We start from the raw sequence: 21,649 nt of genomic DNA on the forward strand, positions 1-21,649 counted from the left end.
AAAATAATGCTCAGTTGCAGAAGAATTTTCACCAACCAAGATTTTTCTCCATCTATTCTGTTTCACTCAAGCAGCAGGCAGCCAGATTCTCTTTTTCTTCCAAAATGATCACTTTCCTAACATACCTTCTAACACCAAGGTTAGTCCATCTATTTAAAGCAAGTATAAATCAAAATATTCTCTCAGGAAAAAAGGTATTATTAAAATCTGCACTAAGAAAATCACACACTTCAGAAGATATATGGGAAAGATCCTATTAGGTCACTCCTAAATCTGAGACATACATACAGGGAAATGAGTGTTCCTCAGCTTGTGGAGCAGACCTGGGCTAACCCTCATCCACCCGTTTGGGTATTTCATGTTGAAGTTGCCAGGGTACTATGTTTATAGTAGGTAAGGATAAAGTTTACTATTACACTGAACAAATAATCACACCATTTATTCTACACGGATTCTTTAATTACTCTACCTAGGAGATTTTGCTTGATACTACAGCAACTTTGATTGAAATAATAAATCCCAAACTGATATGCACCTTCAAGTTATTTAAGTGCCTGGCATACAAATATATCAAGCTTGAATTCACAAACAAGTTATATTGGTGCCAAAGTTAAACTATTCAATTTACAAATTAGAATGAGAATTAAAATCTGTATAGAGCGCAAAGTCTGTAGACATAAATAATATCTCCTAATATCAAAGCTGACTACAGAAAATCTGCAAGTAGCACTCAATGCAAATGTCCTTCTTTGGAGGAACTGTAATTTTTTTCCTTCTTTGAAGGTGCTTAGCATTTAATTTTGCCTTCACTATTTCAGTAACTCTAGGAACACTGACTTTTTGAATAAAGATACCCAGTCACTAACTCGTGTGGGGGAGCAAGGTACAAGCTGGATCAATAGAAAGGTTTTCTTTCTTTGTACTGAAGGACCAGGAAAAGTGTTTCAGAATGCCACAAAACCATGGTCTCGTTTATGAGAGGGCTGAACCTAGCTGACCACAGTTCCAGTAGCCAACTGCATCCTACCTGCACAGAACAACCTCCTTATGCAAGGCTTAACAAATGTCCATGCTTCTCCTTTTTCAATGCTGCAGAGTTTGCACACATTCATGTGCTAATACCAAACTTTCTGTTGTATTCAGGAGTGGAACCAGGTGTTGCAGTGTGATGAGCTTGTCCAGTCTCCACTGAGAATACTGTATCTTTAGCAGATAATTACAGAAGACAAATAAAACATTGCAAGGACCTCCTTTGGTAGTTTGTGCCAAATACCAGAACATCAAGGTTACCAAGGAGAAAAAAAAGTTACCAATTCCATGGACACATGAAAACATCCTTATGAGTGAATGTTGACACAATTAATCTTTCAATGTGCTTCTAATTAGAAAGCATGTTAAGGCTTCCAAAGCAACTTCCACCTTAAAAATACGATAGCAGAAGGTCACTGGATTCCAAACATTCTTTATTTTATATTTGCTGCCATAGAAAGCAACCAAACAGCACTGTTTTCAGTGTTACTGGTGAAAAAGAACATGGGGCTTCTTTCTCCTGAAGATGTGATTTACATTAAGAAGTCAGTCCAAAATCCTGATGTTAAGTACAAAAAGCAACTGTTTGAATTATAAAATCCTGTATATACAGATATAAAAATGTTTCGGAAAGTGGTCCACAAAGTTTCTAAACTTTCAAGAGCAAATCTTCAGCAGGGTAAATAGGTTGTTGTCTTCAAATGTGAATGTCAGTTCATGGGAGCAGAAGGTCTGAATCTTTTTCTTCCTATATTACAGGTAACACAGGCTCTGATTTTATCCCAGCCAGGCATAAAATGATAATCCTAGTGATTAAGGTGTTTTTTCCTGGAGCTATTAATTTAACAAGTACACTCTATATAAAAATGAAATTTCAAAGAATTTATACAACAGCTAAACTTTATAAAAATATAGATATATAATTTTACACCAGGAATTATGCAAGGCAAGTTTCCACTTTTTAGGAATTATTTTTTATCCCTTGGAATCTTATCTATGGCTAGAGTGTAAACTAAAACAACGTGAAGTCATTAGCTGGTGAAGAAAGTTTCAAGAATCCCATTTTGTGGCATTTTTTTAGCCAAAATTAAATCACTGCACTCTGCAGGGCTCAGCTTGTTGGTACTGGATATATTACACAGTATATTTCTATTTATTCCAGAATCTTTACCTAATTCAGTGTTAAAACCCAAGTAAAACACATCCCTGTTGTTCTTACTGGGGGAAAAAAAAAATCCCAAACCCAAACCCAAATAAATAAAATTAGACAATATTTCTATTTTTCTGTACTGTGTTGACTCTTTACTGTGCAGTGGAGGCAATAACAAAGAATACAGCCAGTGATGAAGGAATGTAAAACTGAATACATACTAGAAAAAAACACACTTTTATATCTGTATGTATATATATATTTTATATATATATCTATATATATCTACATTGCAGTTATAACTGTCACCTCACAAAAGAGGTTCAATGGACTGAACAATCATCTAGAAACTTCACCAGCTGAAGTTCTTCAGGAAGAACTGGCTTTCAGCTTGGACAGCAGTATTTCATTCTTACGGCATTCCTGTTAACAGAAATCAAACAGATAAGGAGGCAGTCGCTCTTTACTAGTTATAACTTCACATCAGCAAAACTAAACCCTTTTGAGTGATCTCCAAGTAGTCTGGAGTGAGTGATGAGCTGAAAATAATTCTGATTCATCCATAATGGCATTCAAATGGTAATATTCATTAAACTTTCATTCATTAAACATTTATTAGACATTGAAGCCAAAAGGAATACTGCTTGTCAATTCATCTGAAGTTCACAGAACCACAGAATGGTTTGGGTTGGCAGGGACCTTAAAGATCATCTAGTTCCAACCCCCTGCCATGGGCACAGACACCTTCCAGTAGACCAGGTTTCACTGGCCTTGAGCACTGCCAGGGATGGGGCAGCCACAGGTTCTCTGGGCAACCTGTGCCAGGGCCTCAACCACTCTCACTCACGGTAAAGTTGTTACAAGCAACTAAAGCAAATCTTTTTACTGATAAATTAAATACATCTGAAACCAAAATTACTTGTAGCTGACCTGGAACGTCACAAGACAGTTTGAAAAAATGTCAGTGTTAAGGGCACAATTCTGGGTCAAGAAATATATTTACAAAGTACATGCCACCTGATCTTAATACCACAACCGTGACTTCATTTATTTTAAGGATAGCATGGTTGAGTAGAAGTTACTTCACAAGGCAACAGAAGAAAAATCAATTACAAAAAAAACCCCAACAAACAAACAAACAACCCCCAAAAAATCCACCGAAGTTCTGCAACTACAATGTAAAATTCTGTATGTCAGAAGAGCTGAATATTAGCTGAACAGTACCTATGCCCTAAAGTATATCATCCAAACCGGGAAGGAACTGTCTTAGCACAAAGTAGGACAAATTACAGAAAGATGTTTTTCCTCAAAAAGCTGAAGCCAAATGACTATTTTGCTTGGCAGCACTACTTTGTCATTCATTATCATGGAGGCAATAATTAAGAGAAACACATTATGATTAAAAGCTTGGAAAAGGCTAAATTAACAAAGTGTTAAACATGGCTTTCACAGTGCTTAGAAAACAAGGCCAGTTCCTAAAGGCATTTATAACTACTGAGACTCTGGATTCCCTCTGTTATTCACACGCATTTCCACAACCCTCTTTGCTCCAATACCTAACTGCCCGTGGATCACCTAACTGCCTGTAGATCTTCAAGAGATTCCATTTGGAAACCTAAATATACAGCTTGCTTTATAACAAATGTTCTTCCCTCTGTAACATGGAGGAGTAGGCTAATCTATCAATGAAAAATAGAATTTCCAGAACCAAATCTGAGTCCAAGAAGGATGTGGAGATTACCACCAAGAGGCATCATGAACATGGTGCAGTAAGCATCGTATCAGGGAATCTTGTGCATATATTAATGCACAAGTCAAGCCAAAAATGGGTCACTGAACCTTGACAGTTTAGCAAAAATGTTCTTACCTCTTTAAATTCTTTCACTGTTTTAAAGTAAAGCCTCTGTTTCTCTAGAAGCTCTAAATATTCATCATTCAACTGGTCTCTTCGCATTTTGTTTTCTTGTTTCTTCTTTTCCATCTGTTGATACACAGGACAGGTAAGAGATCATTATATACATTGTATAAGGAATATACACACACATATATACATACACTATATAAGGAACTATTATCTATGTTAGACAGTGGGAGACAGATGCTTCGTAAGTGATAACCCTGTCTTGTGCTTTAAATGCAACGAACATTTAGGCCAGCTTTTAAATTAAAAAGCTAGCACTGAAGTCTCAGTACCAGTGGTACTAGTGGTAGTATTCAGAGTTAAACTACAGCTCACCTCTCTGCAAGCTAGGAATCCTGCTCACTGAACAAGCCTACTGCAAGGATGACACAGTGAAATTATTATCAAAAACTCCCAAACAACCAGAACCAACACAATTAAAAATAATAAAAAAAAAAGATTCCTGATGCAACACAGATCTTGTTCTGTGGTTGTTAGTTGTATCAAACAGGGAGGGCAGGAGACATCTTTGCCTTCCTATGCAGTGCTGTTCTTGCTCAAGACCCACTCGTAAGAAAACTTTTTGATGTGTGCCAAAGTTGTGACAAACATAATTTCAGTCCTTAAATGTGAAGAGGATTGATTCTTATTCTAGAATAGACTGCCTTCCCTCGGGGATAGTTCTAATGAAGTTCTTCCATCACAGCATCACAGGCAAGCTTTTCCCTCCATCCAGTGCTAAAGCACAACCACATAAAAAAGAGCCCTGCTGTATTCCTCTCTCCAAAAATTATTTTTGCATACTCTGACAAGCTTTCACCTCCTAAATTTTGATAGGGAAAAATGCAATTCTAAAACCTGCAAGAATCCCCTAAAGCCCAAACAAGCATGTAATTACACACCACCAGAACTTGCTGCATTTCTAGATTTACACATGAACATTGATTTTATTGATATGGCTAAAAGAAATTAGCAGATCCCAAACCTTCTCCGCATATGAACACTGCTGACAAGGTACATCTCCTTTACAAAGCCAGCTGCTGTCCAAAAGATATGTACTCTCTACTAACATAACCTATCAGGGCCAGTATGCTTTTAAAGTTATGCTTGAGGAAGAAGCAGCATCACATGTGTTAATGCAGAAAAAGGTACTATCATATGCATCCCATCCTTGAGGATGAGGCTAAAACCAACAGTGCTGGAACACCTAGGACCTAGATAAGGCCCTATTACTATCCTTTGATAAACTGCTTCTTTTATGCATGACTGTCACACCTCCCAACATACTACTCATACAGGAAACTGTCCTACTCTGTCCTTAGCAAGTCTCATGAGTATCCGTTACCACACTGAAATGCTTGTTCACAAATTACTTGTCAATTTCTCCTCAGCCCTCTGTCCTGGGTTCAGCAGTAGCAGTCATTTTTCTCCTTCTCAGTAGCTGGTGCAGGACTGCGTTTTTGAGTTTCAGCCTGGGAACAGCACTGATAATACCAATATTTTTAGTTGTTGCTCAGTAATGTTTAGTCTGACCAAGGCCTTTCTCAGTCTCATGCTTTGCCAGGGAGGAGGGGAAGCTGGGAGGAAGCAGAGACAGGATACCTGACCCAAACTGACCAAAGAGGTATTCCATACCATAGCACATCATGCCCAGGGTGTAAACTGGGGGCAGTTACCCAGAAGGGTTAGTTCACTGCTCCATCAGGCTGGGTATCAGTCTGCAGGTGGTGAGCAGCTGTATTCTCTTCCCTTGTTATTGGTGGTAGCAGCAGTGATTTGTGTTATACCTTAGTTACTGGACTGTTCTTATCTCAACCCGTGGGAGTTACATTCTTTCGATTCTCCTCCCCATCCCTTTGGGAGTTGGGGGGGGGAGAGAGTGAGAGAGAGACCACATGGTTCTGATTTACGGCTGGGCTTAAACCACAACAGCCTCTTTTATGATGCAATTACGTATCATGGGCTTTGCAAACAGAAATTTCAGGTAGAAGGTGTAAGGTTTTCAGGGCTGTACAGAAAACAAAGTGGATGTACAGTGAGCACTTTGAATACACAGCAGATAAAAGTCGAATAGGTAAGACTAAACCATGATGGGGATGAATAACCCTTGCAGTGCACAACTAGCCTGTATATTGAAAAAGTCCTCCAACAGCCTAGGCAAAGAATAAGAAAACAGTCCCTTCTGCTGTAGAGCTGTTCCCCAAGGAATCATGGGAATTGTTAAAATTTTTTGAGCATCCATTTGTTGTCAGTATCTTCACTGAAAAATCAACATCAGAAGGTAGTGAATGATTACCTACTCCATCACTCACAATTTTTCTTTCCCCTCAATCAAAATAAGCTTAGCTTTTTCATTCAGCAAATGTTTTTCTCCATTAGTTGTCACTGCCACCTCCTGCTGACTCAAATACCTGCACCTAGGAATGAAATGTCACTTTTAACCTCTCACAATATGCCAGTCGCTAAACTGCCAGTGCAGGAATGAGGCATGAGTGAAGTGAGCTGCCATGGCTTTCAGTAACCATCGGAGATGCTGAAATTGTATTTCCCCCCCAAATAATGAGCCATCTGACATCATAGCTCCCATTCATTTCCCTCTCCCTTATCTGCGCAAGCAGATTTCTTATTTGATACATTAATATATTTGAGAATGTCCAGCATGATTGCATGGACTTGAAAAGATTGAAGAGTTCACTTGCAAGAACATCCAGTCAATCACAGCAGACCTCCCAGTCTGCTGTCACTCCTTATACACTTGCTCGGCCGTTACGCGTTTCTCTGCATGTAACGAAGACAAGACAGAAGACAAAATACTGAACTCCTGAAGAGTTTCAATTTGGAGCAGTTGCTTGCTGCAGCCATTAAAATAACATCATTCTTCCAAAACAAAGATGTATAAGCATCTCACAGTGAAGCTCATCTTCACTAGTCAGAACTGCACCGTTCTATTTTCATAACCTCACTTTGATGCCAACCCAGTCATTATTATAACAGCACTGAGGATAGAAAGATGATCCAAACATACAACCACCAGTATCACTATCCTTTTTGCTGTCATTTTGTCCTCTCTGAAAATAAGAGGTCAAGCAAATAAAAATAATTCACTGCAACAAATGGCAATGAACTAGGCACTTCTTCAAACACAGTGGTCTATAGTGAACATCATGTATTTTTAGAGGAGAGTTTATTAGTGCAAAAGCTTTATTACAGCTTGAGCTCCACCACATTCTATTTTTTTCTATATACAAATGCTTATCATACTTGGTACATGAAATATTTGTTTAGCTGTTAAGATAAAACAGCCCAATACCTGGACAGACTGCACTTTCAGTACATACTCTATATTGGTTCACAGTCTATCATACTTTCATTTGAACTCAAATAAAGAACAGCTATAATCCGCTACCAAGAATCTTGTGGCTCTACAGAGAAAAGAATCTCAGACCCCTTTTATGTGACTTAGGAAAATATCAATATATTTGCATATGAAAATAAAAGAGTAAAACAACACAATCACAGAATCAGAACAGTTCGGGTTGGAAGGGACCTTCAAAGATCATCTAGCCCAACCCCCTTGCAACAAGGAGGGACATCTTCAACTAGATCAGGTTGCCCAGAACCATACCCTACAAGTTAGTAGCTATCATTACCAAGAAGTACTGAGCCAATTCATTGTATGCAAATAAGCCTGTGGACAGTTTTACTTGGAGCTGGACCTCATGCTTGCATTGCCCCAGGCAACAACACAAGTCCACTGAGGCTGTGCTTTTACAAAATAGGTCCCAAATGTTACTAAAGGCAGTTTTGCCATCTCTGAGTGAGCACTGGGGCTCTGCTCCCACACAAACACCTTTCACTTGCTATATGGACACCACACACATGCTAAGCCTTTTCTAAATCAGGTTAAAAACAATAAAAAACTAAAACCAACAACAACAAAAAAAACAACACCTGAGTGGATTCATCAAGGTGTCAGATGAGTGCTGCAACTGGCACAAAGCAAGCTGATGGCTGGGACTCTTGTGAGGTGCTGCTGACCCTCTTCAGCAGCAGCAAGCAGCTTCAATCAGCTCCACCTGCCTGTGGAACCATATACCTGAGACACAGGTCTGACTGTCCCCATGAAATCCAAATGGAAGAATTCTCATTGACTTCAGTGACATTTCAAGCATCTATATCACTACACTGACAATAATGAAGCTTCCTGTCAGGAGAGAAACGTTATGATACCTCTGCTCTGTTCTAGTCAGTAACATTTTAGTGGTGAGAAATTTCTTAAGAATGTGAAAAGAAATACTACTTGTTATTTGCTTGCTCAATTTGCAGTTCACATAATGGACTTCTCCATGCACAGGTATCCAAGAGGCTTTTCTGAAATAATTCCCAGGTTTTTGCATAGAAAGTGTGAAGAGTTTCTGACCTTCATTCGATTCTGTTTGATGCCTTCGACAATCTGCTCCATCTGCCGTAAAAACTGCTCCCGAGAACCAGAAGATGACATTGCTCTGGAGAGAAAAAAAAAAAGATAACAACTGACAGGGATGTGGGATGTGTCTCACCTATAGTTGTACACATTTACCCATGTCCAAGAATTCACATTGCTTAGTGTTCTATGTAAAAATTTCATCTTTTTAATCACTGACTTTGGATAGCACTGCAGCTCTTCTGCTGGTATAAACTATCAAAGAGATGGAAAGGGAGACTTCAGAGCCCATCACAAGTGTTCTTCCTGTCAGTTCAGATCTGTTCCTTTCCCTCATGTGTTGTACAGAAATAAATTGCTATTAGCTAACCAAAAGCACAAGCTTTTAAAACCAGCTGTTATGAGTATTAAGGGGTGTAGAGGACTAGAAGACAGGGAAATATTCTAAAAAAAAATACTTGCATGCCCTAATAGGGAAAGCCCAGAAGTAATTTTAGACCTGTAACATCTCTCAAACAGGCTAAAAATAATGAAAGAAAATACAGTGCCCACATACCTACCCACCCAACAAAAAATCTAAACCCCAGGTGTCAATTACACTGTTTCTTCTGCCTGGACAGAATCAAAAGGATCTCATAACTGAGCAACACAGATCTAAAATCCTTGTTGCAAAGGAAAAGATTTGAAATACTTAATTCCTGGGTTTTCTTGTAATTAGAAGTTTTGCACATCACAATCAAGAAAAAAGTTAAAAATAAAAAATTCTGACTAAACACAGAAGGAAGCAGCTGGATAAAAGCAAGTAAAGAGATAATTACTCTGGGGAAAACAAAACAAAAACCAAGCACCAACAAAAAAGAAGCTCAGAATTTCACAACAGAGTTACAAAATGATGTAACAGGAAGATTTGTTTAAAACTATTAAGTGGGCATCCCCTCCCCCATGACTCTCCCCAAAAATCCATACTGGATTTTTTTTTAAATCAAAATCCCCCAGAGAAAAATAAACACTGGATGCATTGCAGACTGATATTCGATCTCAAACTTCCAAGGAAACCACAATTTTACCTAAAGACTTCACACTACATTCAAACCTTTAAACGCAGAATTAGTTCACAAGAAACATGTCTAAAAATATATCTGAGTCTAATGTTTTGTACCTAATGTAATAACCACAACTTCACAAATAGAGAAAAGTATTTAAATTAACGCCAGGAAAATTACGAGTACGGCTTCTTTCCACAACTGCAACTGAAGAGACAGATATTAAAAACATATGTCGGCTATAAAAGTTAGGTAATTCCAAGTCCATGATTCCCCAAATATTGGCTTAAACAGTATTAAGCTATATAACTATTTTATAAACTAGTTCATTAAAACTTCTAACAAGTTTAGTCTCTACAACTCATGCCCACTCCCACTTTTCCAAACCAGCCATGTGACTCATCGCAACTATTCAGAGAAAAAGAACCATTACTTACTGATGAAAGTTGTCATGAATAGAATTCAGTAAGTTAACCTGTGAATTAGAAGAAGAATTTATCCTTTCTGGCATGACTTTTCATGGACAATAGAATGAAATTTAGTCCAAAAATTTGACTATGTATATATTCCCCTGACAAGAAGACAGCTGTATGAAAATCACCTTAAGGTTACTTTCAGCACAGAAACCACAAGACCATGCCAACCAAGACTCCCCATATCACCCCACCAAACCACCACAAGGAGTAACTCCCCACTGCCCAAAAGTAACTCAAACTGTATTTAACAGTACTGAAGATGCTAGCTTTGAAGCTATTAGCCGCACAGCTGCATCAAGAATCTGCAACTTAGGTCATCAGCCTAAAACATGAGGGAAAGAAACCAACAAACAGAAAAACCTCAACAGAAAAAAACCCCCACAAACTTATTTCTGCTTCTGACACTGGAACAGTGTCTCCACACACTACTCTAAAGACTCACCAAGTTCTGCAGGAACAGGAGGTGAATTCTGCACTGCTTTCACTGTGCAGATGAGTTTTACAGGTTTCCACAAACAGCCATGTATCATTACTTACTTTTCTTATACGCATTTTACAGGCTGTTAAAAGACTAAGTTCTAACAAGTACAGAATGGCATTTTGCATGCATAGCTTATCTTATACTAACACTACACTGAATCAAGACAAACAAATTTCTAACAGGCATAAGGTATATTTTGTTGCTCTCAGTATAAACTCACCCACCTAATTAAACTATAAGTACAATATATTCTATGGAACCACCTTTGATTTTTTTCTTGCTTTATCTATATTGCTGAGGGTACTAAAATTCACCAAGTAGCAATTAATGTGATTCTGTCTCTTGGCTTTGAATATTTCTTGCAAGTCCCCTGTGGTTAAACTTTCCAAGCAGTTTCTCTCTTTGATGAATATTTTAAAGTGTTCTGTACTAAACAAACCAGAGCTCTGCAATTAGAATAACTTGCTCCACTGCTATGGAAAGCTAAATTGATCTCTCCCGAATCAAAATCTCTCTTCCATCTGAACGAGACAGCAGTAATCATGTGCATGGCAGAAACTGCAGTTCTTCCTCACCTTACTTTGAAAAATTCAAACAGAAATTCTGAACAGACTCCAAAGCAGCCAAAAGACTTAAAAAATTCGTGTTAGAGGAAAGAAATTATTGCATGACTCATCAATATCTGCCAAGTCCACATCCTTGCCTCAAGATACTTCTAATAAGTGTGTTTAAGAATATAATTATAGTTTATACAGCAAAAAAATTTAAGTCATGAAAAGTAATACTGCACAGCTATTGCATAGTAAGACTGCTGATGTGTTATATTACAGACAGTAAAATCAGTGTATAAACTCCAAGTCAAAGGCATTCTGAAAAAAAAGTTTAAACGCATTTGAAAAAAATTAATCACAAAATATGATTAAAATATGAAGCATACTCAAGAGACCTTTCATGTCAGAACTAACCTTTGTAGCCAAAATTTCACTGTGTACCAGTTGCTACTATTGTTATTTTAAAGCAATTATACTCAGAGTATTTTATGAAAGGGTAGGATTGGGTTGGTTTGTGAGGAGAAAGGGGAAAAAAAACACCCCAAACCAACAACAAAACAAGAAAAAGCACAAGCATATTCCAGAAATCTTTATGAGGCGCTCATGCCAAAGGCATCTTTTTCACAATTACTAGACAATATTTACTTGCTGAAACCTTGTTCTAATACTGAAAACAAAACAAGGAAACTTCCACTATATTCTACATTTAAGAAGGCTACATCAGAAGACATTCAGAAATCTCTCTCGCGATTGACATCAAGCTAAAATACTCTTTAATTTATCTGTCTTTTGAAACTATATTCATGTAAGTGGAACTGCGGAAAATGCAAACACCCCCTACTCCCAAGACACTGAACTGTATTTGCAAGAATACTCCCAACTTACACAACAATGAAATATATCTGCTCTTTATTCTGTTTAGGAAACAGTGATTAACGTTTTCTTACCTCCTTTTCCAAATATACTTTTTTATCATCCAGTGTATTATAAAGAGTAAAGAACTGCTTCGTTTCTTTGTGTGTTGCTGAGACTGCAAACAAAAAAAAAAAGGTACAACAATAAAAGAGCATGAGGTGAAATGAAATCTGTAAAAATACTTTGTCAGCTTTACATAACATACTTTCCACTATCAATAATGGCACACTTTAATACATCCTGGAAGGATATTCCCCCTGCCTTTAAATCTCCAGCAGGGTTTGCAGCTATCAGATTTTATGAGAACACCACAGCTCAGTGTTTAAATTAAGCCTCAACTGCTGACAGAATGTATGTTGGCACTACCAGCTGTGCTTTCTTGACACTGTCTGTTCACCCTTCTTTCATAAGCTTTACCCTTATAGCATACAGCCTGCTGTGCTGCCAACAGTTGCCCACGCATAGCTTGTCCATTGTGGTGGAGAGGCACAGGCTCAGCAGGGACAGATAGGAAACAGATAATCTGACAGCACTGTGTGTAAAAAAAGTGCATTGTATTATATATTTCAAGTTAATCATGCCCAAGATGCCCAAGAAAACTCTGACTGCTTTAAAGCCTTTTCTTCTCACAGTTTAGAATTAAATAATGCTTTCTTTTCAAATACTTTCTGGTTTAGGTGATTATAGCAGGTGTTGGTCACAGCTCAGTGGGGAAGGTAAAGCTCAGACATGCATTCCCTTTGGGACTACAAGATGATGACTGATACTCAGATATGCAAAGTGTTCATCTATTTTTTGGTTCTTCAGTGCCTAAGGAGACCTAAAATATTTGTGATTCCCAAGGGAAAAGTTCAACAGAGAAGGAGAGTTGGTAAAAATTGTTACAGCTAATATATTAAGCACTGTGTAGAATCCTAAACCTGGAAAAAAGGTATGGGTTAAAAAAGCTAAACCTGAGTGAAACCATGCTTATTACATCAACTCTGAAGGCTAACAAGTTCCCATCTTTAGATAAAACCTTTACTGAACTGATATGCTAAACTAAGCTTCTGAATGAAGCACTTAGAGACAGCATGACCTCCCCTCCCACATCACATCATCACTGAATATACAAATTTTGTAAGAAATACCAACTTTTGATTTTAACAATTCTGTTCTCCAGCTGAAGCCCAACAGCAACCCACAGCTCAAAGCTGAATGTTTTAGTGACTGCTGCTTCTGCAGTAATGAGATACTGGGGACCAAAGAGCTTTCTCACTGCTACAGTATGATTGTGACACATGTTCTACACATGCTGTAGCCTTGAGAAACATACTGAGTACTGGGAGCCTGAAAGCACTGAAGAATTCAGGAAAGCCTGGAACAGGCTGACAAATTAGTAAGGGCTGTTCAGCATGTTCCACAAAGATTTTCCAAATGCTGAAATAAAGCTACTTTTTTAAGAACTGCATGAATACAAGGATCTCCAACAGGCTTACTTCTGGTGTGCTCTGTTAGTTTGGTTTTTGCAGGACTGGAAGATGCATTTCCCTAACCATTTCCTTCTTGCAGCTCTTCACTTTCTGGCAGCAGCTCTGGCAGTCGCACACCTTTTATGAGTGGATTCCACATACCAACTCAGAAGAAAACTTTTCAAGACTTCCACTGGGTTAGAAAGTTGTACCATTTCATAGAGCCTTGCAGGCACACACCAGAGCCCACATAAGGTAAGACAGACAAAGCAAGAAGAGGAAAAAGGAGCCATTTGGCTGATTCTCTTGAAACCACAGCTTAATGTTCTCAAGGAAAGAGGTTCAGTTAGGTCAAAAACAAAGCAGGAAATTCTTGTACAGAATCACAGAATCACTGAGACTGGAAGGAACTGCTGAATATTGTCTTGTTCCAACACCCCTTAGATCAAAGTTCAAAAATACCAGGTTTTGGCAACTCCAAATATCACCTGAATCTGTATGAATGAAAAGCCTCTAAAAAATACAGTTCATAGGCAGACTTGATAGAGGTTTTCAGACCACTTTTCCAAAAGCTTAGCTTGTACAATGCAAGTTCCTGGCTACAACTGAGAAGTGTGTTATGATGAGTAACTACACATATTTTGTACTATAGAAAATAAAGTCCCATAAAATTCAAAGCATCTTAGATCTACAAAGCTTCCTAAGTCTCTTCAATCTTAATCTTTCTTTACTTCATATACAAATGAAGCCCCCATCTTCCAAGCAGGATGATGCTCTGAGCATAGGTCATTTGTCTGAAGTCACCTTGACATGACAGAGAAAACAATATGTAGAAAATATAATGCAAGACAAAGTTGTCTTTATAGGTGGACTTGAATAAATAAACTGCACATACATAAGAAGCAAAGTGAGGGGAAGGAAGTACTGGATTTGTGCTCACTAAAGTGGTTCACACACATATTTAATAAGTGCAAAAATAGAAACTTATTTTAGCTTACGGTAAAATATGAAAGCTATATTAAATACAGACCACTAAATATACCGGTCTATTACCAACATAATGGAATAACTTCAAAATTTTATTCAGTTTGTATGTTCCATACCATCTATGCACAGCAAGTGCACAGCATACACACACCTATGAAAAAAATTCAAATGAGCACATCTACCTGGTTTATAACATCATAAAAAAGTTAGACAATTTGTAGTCTAATTCTACCAAGATATTGCAGGATATTTATTTTGACATAGTTTGCTTCAGAACCAGATATCTCATGTCAGTGAAAACAATATAAGCAATCTAATGTTAAGAGCAATTAATTAAACACACCTCAAATTTATTGCAACCTCATTTGTAAACGGTGAATTAAGGACTTTCTAAAAACACATTATCCAAAATGACTGAACCTGTTGCAGACAAAATTTACTCCAGAGATGCTGTGCATCAGGTTTCACGCTCAATAAAATTCTTGTAGCCAGTTTTTAAAACCTTGAAAATAGGGTGTATAACATGAATACCAAAAGGTCCTTAAGAGATCACAAAGTTAGCAAGTGCTGTTGTTATATGCTATATGGTTAAAAATGCAATTGCCCTCCTTTCAGGGCTTTAGCTTTCAGCAGGATGTTCCTGCTAGATATACATACCCTGACTGTAAAGTTCAATAAATCTCTTCTGGTACTGTGTTAGCTCAGCTCGGCTGGGTACTTCATCAATCTTGCGCTGCAAAATGGCTATTTCTCTGTTTCTTCTTGCCTGAATAGAAGGTTAGGAGGGGAGAAAACAAAGCCTGTTCTTGTTCTCTTCTCAAAATGGATGAAGCCCCCCCAGCAATATTTTGTTACTAAATAGTTAATTAAAAAAAGCATTGGCTGAGGCTCAATTTCTTTCATAACTGATTTGTGAAAGAAAAAAATAATAAAAAATATATATAAAAAAAAAAAAGAAAAACCCCAACAAAAAGTAGTATTAGAAGTTACAAGGTAAGCAAATGTCAATAATCTTGTACAAGTAAATTTATGAAGAGCTACTCACCAGTAACAGACGGATCTTCTGAAGCTTATCTTTCTCAGTTTTGTACTGCTGTTCTATAATCTTATTCGGCTCCTAGAATTTAAGAACCCAAAACAATTGTGAATTGCAGTAGTATGAGAGCTGCAGTGCAAAAACACACAGGCCGGGTTTATTTGCTGTATTTGTCCACTTCCCATTTAATGGCTCCCACAATAATGCCACTATTTGCTCTTATATTTTTTTTAAACAATGATTTGTAATCTGCTTTAATAACCTGACATCTTTTACTGTAAACAAGTGCATTTTGCTGGCTTTTAAGCCTTTGATATTTTAGTTAAGGTTTGTCAATAATTTTTCCACTGTTTGACAACAGTCATGCTTTAAATTAAGATATATATTAGCAGATTGCCCATACTCCTTGTCTGAATGTTTATACTCTGATTCAGTAGGGGAGTTAAGGACAAACATGGTCCAGGACATAATATAAACCCTCTGACATGTATTGTAGATTTCCTGGATTGTGGACTTAAATTTTTAAGCAAGATTATCTTTAAGACTTAGGTTTACATTTTAATTTTTTATTCTGTGTTCAGAACAACAGCATGAAAATCTGTTTTCTACCTGTAACCTACCTCATCTCAGAGGAATTAATATATCAAATGTTTACACACTGAAAATACAAGTCATTCTAGCTTTTCCTTTTCTGTGCATTATTTGTTGGCATCAGGCTGGATGCACTTGTGTTAAGGCCTAACTTCTGACAGTTACTCATGGCATGCAATGTACTGAGCCACTGAAAACCTGTGCTTTCATCCTTCAAACAAATTCACATTAAAAAAAAAATACGTTAAAAAAAAAAAAAATTAACCAAACCAAACATGCTTTCTGAGGAAGACCCGTTTTTGTCTGAGATATGCACTGCTCTTAACACAACATCCAGAGATTTTCTTCTCTGGTACTATAAAGAAGTTAAAGACCCAAAAGCATCTCTACATTAGCCCAGGGATTCTACAAGAACAAAGAATACTACAGCTATTTTCAGTCTACTGTATTTCTATGATTATTAGCCTGAACTGTGGCTTTACCAGTGGGGGGTGGGAACAGAATTTTTCAAAGAATGCAACAGATACTTAAATGCTTACAAGAATGCCCTGAAAGGAAGCAGGGCCTGAATCAACATTTTAAAGCACAAATTGAAAAGAAAAACTTACACATTTGTTATTACCTGTTCCTCCCCATTTTCCACTGCCTCAGCTTTCAAATTCTCAATACTTTGTTGAAGTCTCTCCATTTCTTCCTTTAAAACAAGAAAAAAAAAAAGTTGCTGTTAACTGAGACCTATCCTCTTAAAAGGGGAAAACAGGAACCTTAACAACATATACCTCTTATGAGCTGACACATACTTTATATTTGAATTTAAGATTAAACAGCATTCCCTGCTTAAGGGTAAGGCATCTATTATTACTCATTATATAAAACTGCTTTTATCAAACACAGGAACAGATTTATTTCTTAGCTGGATCTAGTATATTTGCAAGTAAAACAACATGGAAAAAGGAACTGAGGAAGCAAAGAAATATTACAGCAGCATCAGCATGACATGGGACTGCAACATACAGTATTTGTAAAAAATGAATGAACCTAAAGTTACTTGCAGGTTTCCATTACAAACTTGCAGTTTCCATTACAATTTTTTAGTACTTTCCAAAGCAGTATGTATGGGAAAATAAGGTTCCTATGATCAGTCTATGCCTCTGGGCACTATTTCTTTTTACTACTTTGCATTTTATTGAATCCCACCCACTATTGTTCAAATAGAAGAAAATGAAAACAATTATCTCTGATCACATTTCCAGGCAGTCCATAAACACAGCAGTAAACAGAGCAGCAAACATAGCAATTAAGCGGTAAAACTGAAATATGCTCTGAAAACTGCAATAGCTTCATCTCAGTCTGGTCTCTTGGTGGGTTGCTCCAAAGCTCGGGGCCTTCACCAAGCCCTCTTCTTTGGCAGTCTGCCTCTCTTCAGGTCACTGTTGGCTGTATTATCCAAGAAAAGACAACCTGTTTCAGGTGTGAATAGCACAGGTGGGTATTTAGCACAGCCCAGCCTTGAACAGCATTTTAATGCTCCACGTCAACCCACCCCAAGCTGCTCTCAGCAGGAGGGTAACAGGAGCAAGAAAAGCCACAGCTGTGATCAGTATATGGCTGATGTCTATGTCTATGAACTGCCCTGTATTCAAAAATCCAGGCAGAGCAGAACATTGAAGGCCACACTAATTCAGATTCCTTAGCACCCTTCCATATACCTCCCTGCCTCAGGGTAGGGGACAAGTCCTGGTTAATCTGGTTCCATCCTCCTTGGACATCAGCCTTGTTGCAGATACAATATACTGCAGAACTGGGCAACTGTTCATAGTTCTGCTGCAAATCAAGCTGATGGCAGAATTCAATGAAAACCTAGAACTACCAGTAAGCGGGGGAAGGGGACAGGGACAGATGACAGACAGGGACACAAGAAGACAACAAATCAGGAAGAAGTATAATACTTATTTCCAAAGTTTTAAATGAATCCTTACTTAAGAAACTAAAACTTACCCTACAATGTGCTTTGAACTCTTGCTCCTGGCTTTTTAGGCTTTCATTCATGGCCACCAGTGCTCGCAGACTCTGTAATATGCTAAATTTGAAGATCCAGTAAACCACATTAGATTTTCAGTTTCTGATTTAAATAGATGGCAAACTAAAATACATCAGAACAAGCTTAGTTCTAAATAAATTTCCAATAAAACCTTGTAAATTAAAAACCCAAATATCACCACTGATAAATCAAGGTCAAAATAAAAACGTAGTATTACACTGAGCATTTTGATGGTTTTGCTGTGTTCTGGCCTCATTACTGTGGAAGTTTTGAGAGAGACTCCTGTTTAGCGTATGCGAGATGAAGCCTTTAAATATGAAGAAAATTAAGTAGATGAGGCCTTCCCGATTTATCAACTGTGTCTCGGGTTCTTCTGCTTTAAACACCTACAATTATTTTCAACTACAGATAGACACTTCTCATTCCAATTGAATACTGTGGTAATATTTTACTCTCTTTGGAAAACAAGATGGAAACAATTTAATTTCTAAATTGTAGTTATTTATTTAGGTTGACAAAGCAACAAACATTGAATGATTAATTTTCAAACCATCAATTTTCAGAATTTCCAAGGTCACAAAGGAAGTAACTTACCTAGAATCTGCTTGGGATTCTATTGTTTCTAAGGCTGCCAATTCTTTGTCCAGCTTTTCACTGTAACTCTTAACCTAAGGATTGCAATTAACAATAAACTGAAATACACTTCTAGACATGAAATGATTCATGGTACTTAGCTTTGTCAAATGTCTTCTCCATTTAATACATCCCTCTACACACAAAGCTTCTCAAAAATGATTCAGTTAGAATCAGTACACAGAAAAACAAAGAAAGATTACCTCTGTTAATGTCTTTTTTGCTTCAGTGCATTTTGCCTGCAGATCAGTACATTTAGCTTGCAACTATTATGAAAGAGAAAAAAAAACATGTTAATTACACCTGTAATGGAGAACAGCAGTATTTGACCTGTTAATAATGGTTGCCTATTAAATTAACAGGCTAACCATCAAACATACTGTCTTTTCTTGTCATCTACCCTGAGAGCATTTGATTGCAAGAACTCTGATTGAATATTTAATTAATAACAGCAATCATTTTCAACCTGACCTTCTAGATGTCTGGATGCCAATGGAATGGCAACTTACTGGATGAAATCTCTGCTAAATCTCAATGTTATTTAGCCTGGTTGCACTGGTCTGGTTTCATACCAGGCTAAGAAGATAGCCCCATTCTGTACTTCTCCAGGTAAGTTAGGGTGATCTGAGACTTGCATAAAAGTGCCGTGCACCATACCACAGGCATGTCCATATAAATTAGGAAAGCTCATTGATGTTTTTCTTTTGTGTAACTATGGAAAGTCTAGTAAGATGGCAGTTAGTAAAATGTCACTGTATATTTCACTTGTAAAATAACTTACAGAGACCAGTTTTAGAAGATCCTTATGATTTAAACATCCTTATTTAAGATAACATTGCAAATAGTAACAATAAAAATGGGGCATGGGTTAAAAGTGGAGGAGAAGTGCTACAAACAAAGAAATGCACATTTAGCTTTCTGTTCCACTTCTTTTCATGCTGGTTTAGTTTGCTGTTCACAACACGGAGATTTGACTCAATGCTCGTTACTTTCCACATCTGAATTTATAAAAAGAGAGCTTTTTCATATTTTTCACCAACAATTCAAAATGTAAATTTAGGCCTGCAGTTCATATCTCACAAAGTTTAAGGAACATTTTTTTTATAATAACTCTTGTTGAAACTTACTGCAGTACTGAAGCCAGGACTTCACAATCATTTTTCAAGAGAGGTGTCTTGATTATCACTAAGTTCAAAAGCTGTCTTTGGCAAGTAGTTAAAAAAAATAAAATAAAATAAAATAAAAACAAACCCAGAACCAAATCCCCAGCCAGGACTTTTTTTACTAAAGTGATAAAGGGATTATACTTGTCTTGTAGCTGTCAGTATTTCTTTTCCCTTCTAAAACCACATAGCACTGAAACTGTTATGTAGTGGAAATAAGCAACACAGAATTAAAAGGGCTCTCAACTACTAAACTGACAAATAGTATGATAACAGATTTAGAAGTTATTTAACTTCTCCTGTGGACTGTGAAGTTTGCTTGTCTGCAAAAAGCACATCTGTAGTTAAGGACTCTACCAATTTTGTGTAGTTTATAACTGTTTTTCCTCCCTACTCCAAATTGTTGTCTTCTTCTCAACAGTACAGAGAATGCAAGCAAATACATACATTCATGTGTCTGGGAAACTGGCAGAGGAAAATTACTTGAATCAGGCATGAAAATGTAACTCACTCAACATATACATAGTTACAGGCATATTCAGTATTACTAATATAGTAGCCACACTATGCTACAATTTCCTAGAACATAAGAGCCAACTGCTTCCAAAAGAAAAAAAAAAAGAAAAAAGAAAAAAAGAGAAAAGCTTTTGAACATTTCAGAAGAGCTGCAAAAGCCACCCACAACTGCTAAGCGCATTTACCAGCCTCTCCTAGAGCTCAACTAGGCAAGATCAAGGAAACAGCGTGGCTGGAGAACTATGCTAGTGCACATTTTCATTGTTTGAAACCTGAGCTATCTGTTCCAGTTTCCTCACGCAACTCTTACTACACAATTGTACCTAACTTGTACACCCCAATGTTAAACTTCAGTTAATTGCCTCCAAGACCATGAGCTGTTCTCACAATGCAAGGGCTGGGATAGGGTGTTCTAATACATGCATACATTCAAACTCAGCATGCCTTCTGCTATGTCTACATACTGCCTGCAGACAAAATGCAGATGGATGTAAGCTGGTGGACACAACCAAAATCTGTAGAACTGTACTAGAACGTCCTTAAACCTGAGCAGATGCGTCACCTTTTATAATGGGGCTGTGCTAAACCATTGCCGTTCATGACAAACGAGGCTTATCTGGAATGGATTTGCAATCTGCTAGCTCAGAGCAGATGCTGTGAGGGAGCCTTCATCTGTCTCCATTCTATAATATACAGCACATCTGTATCTCCCTTCATATGTAGTTGCCTTATAGCCTTTTAAGAGTTGGAAGTGTGACAGAAAGGTACTGCAATGCGTTAGGATACAATGAACTTCATCCTCTTTTTCCCCACTTCTGAAATTGAAAGATCTCATACTGTAATTTGTGTTTCTAATTCAGGAAAAAAAACCTCAAACCAACATGGGAATTCACATAGAATTTAACTCTCTGTAAGCCCATGTTATGATTTTTGAAAGCCTGACACTTCAGCTTGCATTTAATGCTAGATATTGTCAATAATTTTTTACTAACAGTCATCATTTTGAAAAAAACGGTAATGTTATGCTTGACATAAACAGACAGGGAAAACTGATATTACCAAAGTGTTAAAAGACTACAAACTAAAGTCTGAAAAAAGGTGTATTTAATTTCAGATCATAATATCATAATTATACTATACCATTATACTTTCTCATATTCCACTCTAGAATGGAGAGGAATTGTGACAGACATGGTTTACATTCAACATACAATAGAAATAATAATTGTAGTGTTATTGATGAAGAAAAAAATGCCTTTTTTG

The 21,649-nt window shown here is 37.3% G+C and overlaps 1 protein-coding gene across 1 annotated transcript in view; it reads right to left on the minus strand.

Annotated features, from left to right (window-relative positions):
- Positions 1–1,446: 1,446 nt before the first annotated feature.
- The window catches only part of CCDC93 (coiled-coil domain containing 93), a 51,233-nt gene continuing 31,030 nt past the window's right edge, over positions 1,447–21,649 (minus strand). Inside the window, exons 13-23 of the mRNA XM_061349596.1 lie at positions 18,911–18,973; positions 18,669–18,742; positions 18,032–18,113; positions 16,656–16,727; positions 15,452–15,523; positions 15,064–15,172; positions 12,001–12,083; positions 9,983–10,020; positions 8,500–8,584; positions 4,047–4,160; positions 1,447–2,602 (exon numbers count right to left, since the gene is read on the minus strand). Of these exons, the coding sequence (XP_061205580.1) occupies positions 2,549–2,602; positions 4,047–4,160; positions 8,500–8,584; positions 9,983–10,020; positions 12,001–12,083; positions 15,064–15,172; positions 15,452–15,523; positions 16,656–16,727; positions 18,032–18,113; positions 18,669–18,742; positions 18,911–18,973 (846 nt within the window). The 3' untranslated portion in view covers positions 1,447–2,548. The remainder of the gene's footprint in view (positions 2,603–4,046; positions 4,161–8,499; positions 8,585–9,982; positions 10,021–12,000; positions 12,084–15,063; positions 15,173–15,451; positions 15,524–16,655; positions 16,728–18,031; positions 18,114–18,668; positions 18,743–18,910; positions 18,974–21,649) is intronic.

Source organism: Neopsephotus bourkii, unplaced genomic scaffold (genome assembly GCF_033783945.1).
Source record: "Neopsephotus bourkii isolate Nb327-2 ecotype Australia unplaced genomic scaffold, CSIRO-AGI_Nbou_v1 NB_450, whole genome shotgun sequence".
NCBI lineage: Eukaryota > Metazoa > Chordata > Aves > Psittaciformes > Psittacidae > Neopsephotus > Neopsephotus bourkii.